The sequence below is a fragment of the Myotis yumanensis genome, unplaced genomic scaffold (assembly GCF_028538775.1).
Source record: "Myotis yumanensis isolate MYYU_CA2020_CCGP unplaced genomic scaffold, mMyoYum1.0.hap1 SCAF_4, whole genome shotgun sequence".
In the NCBI taxonomy this organism is placed as follows: domain Eukaryota; kingdom Metazoa; phylum Chordata; class Mammalia; order Chiroptera; family Vespertilionidae; genus Myotis; species Myotis yumanensis.
Window position 1 is genome coordinate 104,217,499 of NW_027223755.1, and position 10,585 is coordinate 104,228,083.

A 10,585-nucleotide genomic window follows, 5' to 3' on the forward strand; every position below is an offset into this window, starting at 1 on the left:
TGGTCCGCGGGAGCCAGGCTGGGCGCGCACAACCGGAAGCACAGCACTCACTTCCGCAGTGGGCGTGTGGGGGGCGGGGCTGCCGCGAGAGCCAATAAGTACGAGGCCTTCCGCAGAGCTCGCTGGGAGCGCGAAGCCGGCGTGCCTATTGGTGGGCTGAGGGCAGGGTGGCGGCACGAGCCAATGAGAGCTGGAGGCGGGCCTAGTGTCGGCGCCGGAGCAACCGCGAGGGCTGTGGGACCTGCGGGAGCCTGCGGGCCCGGCAGTCATGCTGCTCTTCTGCCCCGGCTGCGGGAATGGGCTCATCGTGGAGGAGGGACAGCGCTGCCACCGTTTCGCCTGCAACACCTGCCCCTACGTGCACAACATCACCCGCAAGGTGGGTCCCGGAGCCCGGCGGGGGCCTGCGCGTCTCCCGCCCGCCGTCCCGGGTCCGCCTCCACCCGCCCGTCTGTCACCCGCGTCCCGTCGTCTCTGCCTTGGAGTCCCTCTAGAATCCGGCCCTATAATCGGCCCCTCCCCAGTACCCTTCCCCCGGGGCTCCGTGCTCGCAGGTGCCCCCTTCGCTGTGGTCACAGCGGCGGCCAGAGCGGCCCTGCTACCGCCCGAGTCGGATGAGCCCGTCCCGCGTCCAGCACCCTCGGCAGGCAGTCCCCGCGCAGAGGGAGTTGGCACCGAGCCTCGCTTCTCTGAGTCCGCGTCCTGAGGTGCTGCTTGGCCCCAGCAGCACCCCAGCCTCTTGGCGGACCTCCCGTCCCGCGGCCCCATTGCCGGGGCCTGCATGCCAACAGGTCTTCACATTCCAAGGCAGTGCTGCTTCCCGGCAGCGAGAACATGGCTTTCATTCAGCAGCTCTCCAGGCTGTGGCAGGAGGGGCGGCTGGGGAGGGAGGCCCTCGCGGGCAGGGGTGGGGGCTGGGTGTGATGGCCCAGATCTGTATGTTCACCGACGTGCAGCGTTTGAAGACTTGCCGTTGTCTGCAGGTGACGAATCGGAAGTATCCGAAGCTGAAAGAAGTGGATGACGTGCTGGGTGGGGCGGCCGCCTGGGAGAACGTGGACTCCACGGCAGGTGAGAGGGGAGGCTTGTGCACTGCTGAGCTGTGGGTGAGCCCGAGCTGCTGGCTGCTGCTGCATGTCAGAACCTGTGACCGCTTATGTGAGGGGGGCTTCTAAAACTAGAAAGTGCGTGTTTTTTTTTTTTTTAAATAACTTACTTGTTGCACAGATAATACTGGCACAGGCCTTGGAGCCACACAGACCTGAGTTAGAGACTCGGGGTGACTTCTTCCTGTTTGACGGCCTTGGGCCCCTTGACCTCTCTGGGGCTAATTTATACTCATAAATTGTAAGAGCACAAAGCGAATTATGCAGTGTTTGGCACGTCATGGGCACTGAACATGTGGTAGCTATGATAGCAACAATGACAGGAGCAATAGACATCAGTCTAAGGGGATAAAGAATCCTCTTTTTGTTCTAATGCAGAGTTTTAAAAGTTAATTCCAGAGAGCATTAAACTACAGTCTCAGTAAAATGAATGTTTATTTCAAGTATTGGTTTATTTCTGACCAAAGAAGGACAGAGAGCCCTACACACAGCCAGTATTGATAGGAGGAAGAGCTAAGTCATGATTAGTACTCTCTTTCCCCTATAGATGAACATCCAAATCTGCTATGTTAAAAATTTAGCAATGGTAGAATTTGTCTTAAAGAATGGACTATGGCCCTAGCTGGTTTGGCTCAGTGGGTAGAGTGTCAGCCTGTGGACTGAAGGGTCCTGGGTTCAATTCGGTCAAGGGCACATGCCCGGGTTGTGGGCTCAATCCCCAGTGGGGGGTTTGCAGGAGGCAGCCAATCAATGATTCTCTCTCATCATTGATGTTTCTATCTCTCTCTCTCTCTCCCTCTCCCTTCCTCTCTGAAACCAATAAAAATATCTTTAAAAAAAGAATGAATTATGTATCAGTTGTTCAAAATGGTGGTGTGAGAGTGTTTGGAGGTGTTTTCATCAAGAGCGGGGTTGGTTTATCAAACTGAGATCACTCTGAAGGCAAATATGTGCCTCGGCGCACTCTGAATAGGTGTGGACTGCGAGGTGAGGTCTCGGTAAGAACAGCTGAGATACTAACTGCCAAAATGGATCCCTAAACACAAGAGGAAGTGGATTGGTCATCCATGGGGTTTTCTCTGGGGGGATGAGAGGGCTTGTCTGCTGCCCAGGTGATGGGTGTGCACCTGGAATGGAGGAGGCGGAACCTGCAGGCGTGGACCCTGTCATTCACACAACAGCCAAAAGTCACCTTTTGTGTTTTGTTTCCAACCAGCCTTCAACCAGATTTGAGAGGAAAAGTGGGACCCAGGGAGGGGAGGAGGGGTGTTTTCAAACTCCTGGATTCCCTCAGTGTGAGAGCATATTGGGAATGAGGCGAGACCACTGTTTGTACCTTATATCAGGGTACAAGGGACACCAGATAAGCGAGGAAGGTCTTTGCGGCCTTTCGCCTTAACACCTACGTCTAACAGGTATGTTGGTCACAAACATTTTTTTAATGTGGGTCCCTTGTTTGTTTTTCTCGTTTCTAGAGCCGTGCCCCAAATGTGAGCATCCGCGTGCCTATTTCATGCAGCTTCAGACCCGCTCTGCAGACGAGCCCATGACCACCTTCTACAAGTGCTGCAATGCGCAGTGTGGACACCGCTGGAGGGACTAGGGCCAGGCTGGCCCAGCTGCGTGGTGTCTGTTTACCTTATTCCTCAGAGTGGGTTTCCAGCTGGGAGCGAGCACTTGTGTCCTGAGGGCCTTTGCTGGTGTGGCGGAAATGGGTAGCCCATCTGCCCGTCGGTGAATGAACTCATTAATGTCCAGGGAGATTTTGCGTGTGGGGAAGATTATCCACAACTAATTATACTCTGTTTAAGGTTCTGTTCGTTCATCGTTCACATTTATTGGGCAATTGACATTCTTTTACCATCACCAACACTCTTAAATATTTATATTGTTTGCATAACTAATAAAGTAAAACTTACTAATTTAGAACATTAGTTCCTAAATATTTAACTGTTAAGTGGAAACTTATTTAATCAAAATTTATTCTGAATATTTAATTAAAATGAAAAATTTAATATTGCCTTCTCAGTGTTTTAAATGACTTAAGAAGTAGATGTCAAACCACAATTCATGATTCCAAACTTAACTACTATACTTAGGACTAAACTGGTTACAAAATTTCTAATAATGTGGATTTAAATTTTTTATTTCTATTCTTCTTATCATTACACTAAATATATTAGGTACTATGCTTTTATACTTTGTGTTTTCTTCTTCCACTCCGGAAGAAGACAACTGTTTTCACCTAAAGGCTGATCGTCTTAATTTCATTTTCTCGGGACACACGTCTTTAGCTGCAGGAATCAAACACAATTAAGTCACCGTAAGTAAGTAGATTTCCTTGCTTGGTGAACAAATGAACCGCTTGGAGATTTAATTTGGTTGCCTCTTTTTAACTTTTAACTTTTGTGAAGAAATTTGTTGTGTATGGAGAATAGTGCCAGCGATGGCTGCTTAGTCTGGTCATGTCAACTAGCTGTGGTGTCACTGCACAGTAAACACAATCCTTTGCCATCCAATTTGATGACAAAATAATCCACTCTACACCATGTCTTAAAAGCGTAATGTTTATGTAAGTTCACTTAAAAATTTTTTAATTTTTAAAAAAAAATATATTTTATTGATTTTTTACAGAGAGGAAGGGAGAGAAACAGAGAGTTAGAAACATCGATGAGAGAGAAACATCAATCAGCTGCCTCCTGCACATCTCCCACTGGGGATGTGCCCGCAACCCAGGTACATGCCCTTGACCGGAATCGAACCCAGGACCCTTCAGTCCGCAGGCTGAAGCTCTATCCACGGAGCCAAACCGGTTTTGGCAATTTTTTAATTTTTTTAAGTTGAGGTAACATTGCTAATAACGTTATATGTAAATTTCAGGTGTACGGCATTATTTGATACCTGGATTCTCTATTGAGTGCTCATTCCCAAAAATCTAGTTTCCTTGCATCACCATATATTTGACCTCTTTTACCCATTTTGCCTACCCCACCCCATTTCACCTCTAGTAACTACCATTCTGTTCTCTGTGTCTATGAGTTTGTGTTTTGTTCATTCATTTGTGAGTTTTTTCTTTTATATCCCACATATGAGTAAAATCATATGGTTTTTGTCCTTTTCTGTCTGACTCATTTCACTTAGTATAATACCCTCTAAGTTCATCCATGTCACAAATGGTAAGAATTCATTCTTTTTCATGGCCGAGTAATATTTCATTGTATATCTGGACCACAATGTTATCCAGCCATCTTTCAGTGGACACTTAGGTTGGTTCCATATCTTGGCCATTATAAATAATGCTGCAATGAAAATAGGGGTACATATATCTTTTAAATTAGTGTTTTCATATTCTTAGATAAATACCAAGAAGAGGAATTGCTGGATCATCTGGTAGTTATATTCTTTTTTAAAAAATATATTTTTATTCATTTCAGAGAGGAAGGGAGAGGGAGAGAAAGAGAAACATCAATGATGAGAGAGAATCACTGGACGGCTGCCTCCTTCACACCCCCTACTGGGGATCAAGCCCACAACCCAGGCATGTGCCCTTGACCAGAATCAAACCTGGAACCCTTCAGTCCGAAGGCCGATGCTCTATCCACTGAGCCAAACCAGCTAGGGCTGGTAGTTATATTCTTAATATTTTGAGGAACTTCTGTACTGTTGTCCATAGTAATTGCACCAATTTACAATCCCACCAACAGTGCACAAGGGTTCCCTTTTCTCTACATCCTCACCAACACTTATTTCTTGTCCTTTTGATAATAGCCATTCTGACAGGTGTGAGGTTTTGATTTGCATTTCCCCCATAATTAGTGATGTTCAGAGTTTTTTTTGTTTTTTTTGTTATTGATTTCAGAGAGGAAGGAAGAGAGAGAGAGAAAGACAGAAACATCCATGATGAGAGAGAATCATGGATTGGCTGCCTCCTGCAAGTTCCCCACTGGGGATGGAGCCTGCAACCCGGGCATGTGCCTTTGGCTGGAATCGAACCTGGGACCTTTCAGTTCACAGGCCGATGCTCTATCCACCGAGCCAAACTGGCTAGGGCCAGAGTTCACTTTTTATTTATTTACTTACTTGTTCACTTATTTATTTGTTTAAATCCTCACCTGAGGAGAATATGTGGTGAGAGAGAGAGAGAAAAAGAGAGAAACATTGATGTGAGAAAGAAACATTGATCGGCTGCCTCCCGCATGCACCGATTGAACCCACAACCCAGGTGTGTGCCCTGACCAGGAATTGGACCCACAACCTTTTGGTATACAGGATGATGCTCCAACTAACTGAGACACCTGGCCAGGGCTAGAGTTCACTTTTCTTGTTTTGACATTATAGGTGTGCACTGGTAAGAATCAGAAAAAATAAATGTTGCAGCACAACAGTATGGTGGCCCTTGAGGTCCTGAGTGATGATCACACCACTGAGCTGTCGGTGTGCCGAGTGGCCTTTGAAACACTTGTCTTGTCACACTCAATGCTGCGTTATAGAGTGAAAGCAGCTGCAGGCAGTGCAAATAACTGAGTGTGGTTGTGCTTCAGTAACACTGTGGGCGATTCATACTTCTAACAATAAAGATTAAACAAAAAAAAAAACTATGGATGCTGACATTTGAATTCTATAATATTTTCATGTGTCATGTAATTTCTAAAGCCATCCCCCTCCCCCAACCATTTAAAAATGTATACGCTATTTTTAGCTCACAGATTTAAAAAAAATATATTTTATTGATTTTTTTACAGAGAGGAAGGGAGAGGGATAGAGAGTTAGAAACATCGATGAGAGAGAAACATTGATCAGCTGCCTCCTGCACACTCCCCACTGGGGATGTGCCCGCAACCAAGGTACATGCCCTTGACCGGAATTGAACCTGGGACCCTTCAGTCCGAAGGCCGACGCTCTATCCACTGAGCCAATCCGGCCAGGGTTAGCTCACAGTTTTTTGTAAAAAAAAGGGTGGGGTGGATTTTGCCTGTGGGCTGTAGTTTGCTCACACCTGGTGTATCTCATAGGGTTGTGAGAATTTATGTTGCTTGTTCTTCGTGTCTGATGCTTTCCCTCTGTCCATGGATGTTGTTTTCTATTTATCTCCAGTTATTATGGGAGGAGGTGGGATGTCAGGTGCCATCAGTGTATTTTCTTGGCAAAGAGGCACTGACTGGCCTTCCCAAGTCTTACGTGTCCAGCGAAGGACTCTGTGAGTACTGCCTGGCACAAGTGCAGGTGGGGGAGCGAGCCGACCTGCCCCGCTGTCCCTCATGTAGGACTCACTAATCCTGGTGATTGTCCGGGACCAGCCTGGCTCCCTTTCACCGCCCAGGGAGGGCACCCTGTCGACTTCCTCAGATGCCCTCGCCTGTGTGTTGTTTAGGATGTGATATCCTGGGTCAATCCGCTCAAATACCAATCGCCTCACTTCCTTCAGAGATTCCTTTTGGTTAAGGCTCCATCTTGTTTTCTGTGCGGTTACGATGTATCCCTTTTGTTTAAGATGCTATATTTTTCACTCATATACTTTCCTTTTGGTTCTGTTTTTAGTTGCGATTTCTCTGAGACTTTCTATTTATACATTGGGGGCACAGTTTCCTTTATATCTTTGAGGACAGAGTAGCTGCTTTAAAACCTGTGCTATTTCTAACAATTTAGTTTTGGGAATCTGTCTGTATTGCTTGTCTTTCCTCTTATGTACGGGTTACATAGTTCTGTTCCTTCATCTGTTTAATGGTTTTGGATTTATTTGGAAATTGTGAATGGATTCTGGTACGTTTCTCTGAAGAGTTTTTTTTTTTTTTTTTTTTTTTTAACAGGTTACAAACTCTGTGTTCTTATGTGGGCAGCAGTTGCAATCTCTGTTCAGGTTGTTTAACCTTTGCTGGGCTGCTGGAATGGGCTTGTGCACATGTAGGTCAGGGGTCATTCAGAGATTCTGGTAGAGCTTAGTTACAGAATTTGGGGTCTCCTCTCTGGCGTTTTTCTTTCCACGGTTCATTCCCTTTCCAGCCTTTGTGGTCTCCTCTTTGGGATCATGGTGTAGGCCAGGGGTGGGCAACCCCTGGCACGTGTGCCAAACATGGCACGCCAGTAACTTTTGCTGGCACACGAAACCCTCTCTTATAATCTTCCATTTACAGTTTTTGTGAACATTTGAATGACTTAAATGTTAAATTACAAGGAACTGGCAAGACACTTGATGTTATGTTTGGTTACATAAAGGCTTTTGAAAAGAAACTGGAAGTCTTTAAGAGGGATGTGGACGGTGAGAGATTTAGATATTTCCCCAACCTCAAGAGGCACATCAAAGACCTCCCAAAAGATGACAGAACAGACTGTCAAAGCCTTCAAAAGCTGTTTTTAAACATCATTGAGTCAACGATTGAGCAGTTCTTCTCAAGATTTGCGAAATTCAGAGAACGGGAAGAGACAGCGAAATTCATGAGGTTTCCAGACAGCATAAAACTGGAGGAACTAAACTTACAAATGTTTTCATGGGTAGACATGGCTGACTTTGAAATGTAGTTGATTGAATTTCAGAGTAGCTCAATTTGGAAGCAGAAATTTATTGACCTTAGAGTTGACTTGGAAAACATTGAAAAAAAGCGATTAGAGACAGGAGTACCAGAGAGAAGTGTCGAAAATGAACTATTGAGGTCTTGGAATGCCATTCCAGAAAATTTTTTCTGTTTAAAAAACTTTGCAACAGCGTTACTCTCCATGTTTTCATCCACATACGCTTGTGAATCTTTGTTCTCAGTGATGAATTTTGTTAAGTCTCGTAATAGGAGTAGCCTGACGGATGAAAGTAGTAGCTCGTGCCTATCTCTGAAGGTCACGAAATATAAACCTGATGTAAAATCTCTGTCATCAGTGATGCAGCAGCAAAAGTCCCACTGATAATATCAAACTGAGTCATAAAGTTTTCTGTTGTACTATCAGTGTATATGTATACATTAAAATAAATGTATTTTTCATCATCATATACTGTGTTTTTGTTGCTTGAATGAATTTTATTATTTCTTCAAGGTTCTTCACATACGTACACCTTAAGAGATATCAAGTAGGCGTAACATGTTCTCAAAAAATTAGGGTTGGCACGCAGAAGAATTTTGAGTCAGAGATTTTGCTGGTTTTGGCACGCACTCACAAAAAGGTTGCCCACCCCTGGTGTAGGCTGTGTGTTCTGTTGGTTTTAAGGCAGTAAATTCTAGCTTCAGCAAGGTGGAGGGAGACCCTGATAGACAGAAGGAAGAAAGCTCTCTTGATAAAGATACTAGCAAAGGGATGGCTCCAGTGAGTATAAAAATACTTCCTTGTAATAGGTAAAATGGGGACCAAGCTGATTGAAATTCAAATATTAGTGCCCTGGCCAGGTAGCTCAGTTGGTTAGAGCATTGTCCTGATACGCCAAGGTTGCAGGTTCGATCCCTAGTCAGGGCGCATACAAGAATCATAAATACAGTGAATGCATAAATAAGTGGAACAACAAATTGATGTCTCTCTCTTTCCCTCTCTCTAAAAATCAATAAATACAAATAAAACAAGAAACATAAATATTAGAAAGAAATGTGATTATGTCCCTGATCATTCGTAAGGTATTTCCTGGGCTTGGGCCTGTGATTCATGTCTCCGTGGGTCCTGGTGTTCTCAGACTCCAGAGAGCTGCAGCTCTGAGGTACCGAAGCCTTGCCCAAGATGTTCTGATGCACAGAACACACACACGCACACACATGTGCGCACACAGGCACTCTCACAGATAAACGTAGGCACGTACACACACTGAGATATGACTTATTTGGTACTGAAAGGAACACACAGCCAGTAAGTATGTGAAAAGATGCTTATCTTCACTAATAGTCAAGTGCAGAAAAAACCAACATTGAAATATCGTTGCCTATCAGATTGTCAAAGATTAAAAACACTGATAATGTATATACTGTGGGTGAGGGTCACAGGCATTCTCACACTTCTGGTGGGAGTAGAAGTTGGTACATTTTTGGAGGGTCACTTGGCAGTATCTATGGGTTTTTTTTTTAACGGTGAGATTTACTTTTAATTTTTATTATTTTTAAAAAATTGATTTTAGAGAGGGATGAAGAAAGAGAGGATTGATTTTAGAGAGAGAGCTAGAGAAAAACATTGATGTGAGAGAGGTACGTCAATGGGTTGCCTTCTGTGTGCATTCTGACTGGGGGATTGAACCTGCAACCTGGATATGTGCCCTGATTGGGAATCAAACCCGCGACCTTCTGGTGTATGGGACAATGCTCCAACCGACTGAATCATACCGGCCAGAGCAATAGCTATAAATTTTTTAAAATGCTGAACCTTAGACCTACAATTCCACCGTAGCCATTTTTTGTACAGAAGCACTCGTTCTGGTGATTCAAGATCCATGCCCAGAATTTTTCACTACCTTCATTTAAAATAGCATCTATACACTTGAAACTAATAGAATATTATATGTAAATTATATCTCAATAAAAATTCAAATAGCATATATAGGCAACAAACAGCCATTGGCGGGACTATGAAACCACAGCATGTACAACCGTTAAAGGCACAAGGTGTGTTTTTGTGCTGACCTGGAAAGTGTTGAAAATAGCCAGAGGCACAAGGAGGCTGTGAAGCTCAGAGCACAGTATGAGTCCATTAAGAATGCACCTGAGCCCCAGCTGGTTTGGCTCAGTGGATAGAGCATCGGCCTGTGGACTGATTCGATTCCGGTCAAGGGCACATGCCTAGGTTGTGGGTGTACAGTAAGGGGTGTGCAGGAGGCAGCCGATCAATGATTCTCTCTCATCATTGATGTTTCTCTCTCTCTCTCTCTCCCGTCCTCTCTGAAATCAATAACAAAATTTAAAAAAATGTGCATCTGAACTTAGAAATGTCTGGCGGGACTGTGCCTGCCTTCTCACAAGGGCTACCCCTGGGGGGAGAGAAAAGGCAACTCCCACTGTTATTTCCTTCTGTACTGTTTCCTTTAACAGACGCTGACTTTTTTTTTATGTTTCCCGCCCTCTCCATCCCGTGGCTCCCAGATTGCCTTGCTGGAGAGCAGTCTGCCCCTCTGGTCTCAGAGAAGCCAGGAAGGGGACCAGGCGCTGCCCTGTGCCTGGCCACGGTCCTCGCCTCCTGGGACCAAGGTAAGGCACCCAGTGGTGTCCCCGGGGACGAATACAACAGATGCTCACCCGCCAATCACTGGACAAGTCGCCAAAGTGCCTGGGGCAACCTTCAGCATCACAGGGAATCAAAGTGGTCCCACCTCATAATTCCTGGGCTTATGAGAGTGGTGACAGTCACCCCCCCCCCACTCCCCCACCCCCCTCCCCCCGGATGGCTGTTTCACTGTGCTCGTGGTTTAGGTGTGGGCGGCCTGTGTCAGCCTGCCGTGCGAGGCTGAGGCTGCGTCACCGCCCCCGGGCACTTATCTCCTGGATCAGGCCGAGGGGCTTTGCCGCCAGCACAGGGACTGTCCTGCC

General features: G+C 45.6%; 1 protein-coding gene across 1 annotated transcript; it reads left to right on the plus strand.

The window, feature by feature from the left end:
- Nucleotides 1-106: 106 nt before the first annotated feature.
- POLR3K (RNA polymerase III subunit K) lies at nucleotides 107-3,121 on the plus strand. The gene is made up of 3 exons (XM_070413412.1): nucleotides 107-379; nucleotides 984-1,071; nucleotides 2,582-3,121. Exons 1-3 carry the CDS (start codon nucleotides 269-271, stop codon nucleotides 2,707-2,709), a joined length of 327 nt encoding a protein of 108 aa, XP_070269513.1. The 5' UTR covers nucleotides 107-268; the 3' UTR covers nucleotides 2,710-3,121.
- The last annotated feature ends 7,464 nt before the right edge of the window (nucleotides 3,122-10,585 follow it).

Excerpts from the sequence above, each read along its gene's own strand:
- POLR3K (XM_070413412.1), top strand. The coding sequence starts at position 269 with ATGCTGCTCTTCTGCCCCGGCTGCGGGAATGGGCTCATCGTGGAGGAG. Across the intron at positions 380-983 it reads TGCACAACATCACCCGCAAG|GTGACGAATCGGAAGTATCC; the intron begins GTGGGTCCCGGA and ends CGTTGTCTGCAG. Across the intron at positions 1,072-2,581 it reads GAACGTGGACTCCACGGCAG|AGCCGTGCCCCAAATGTGAG; the intron begins GTGAGAGGGGAG and ends TCTCGTTTCTAG.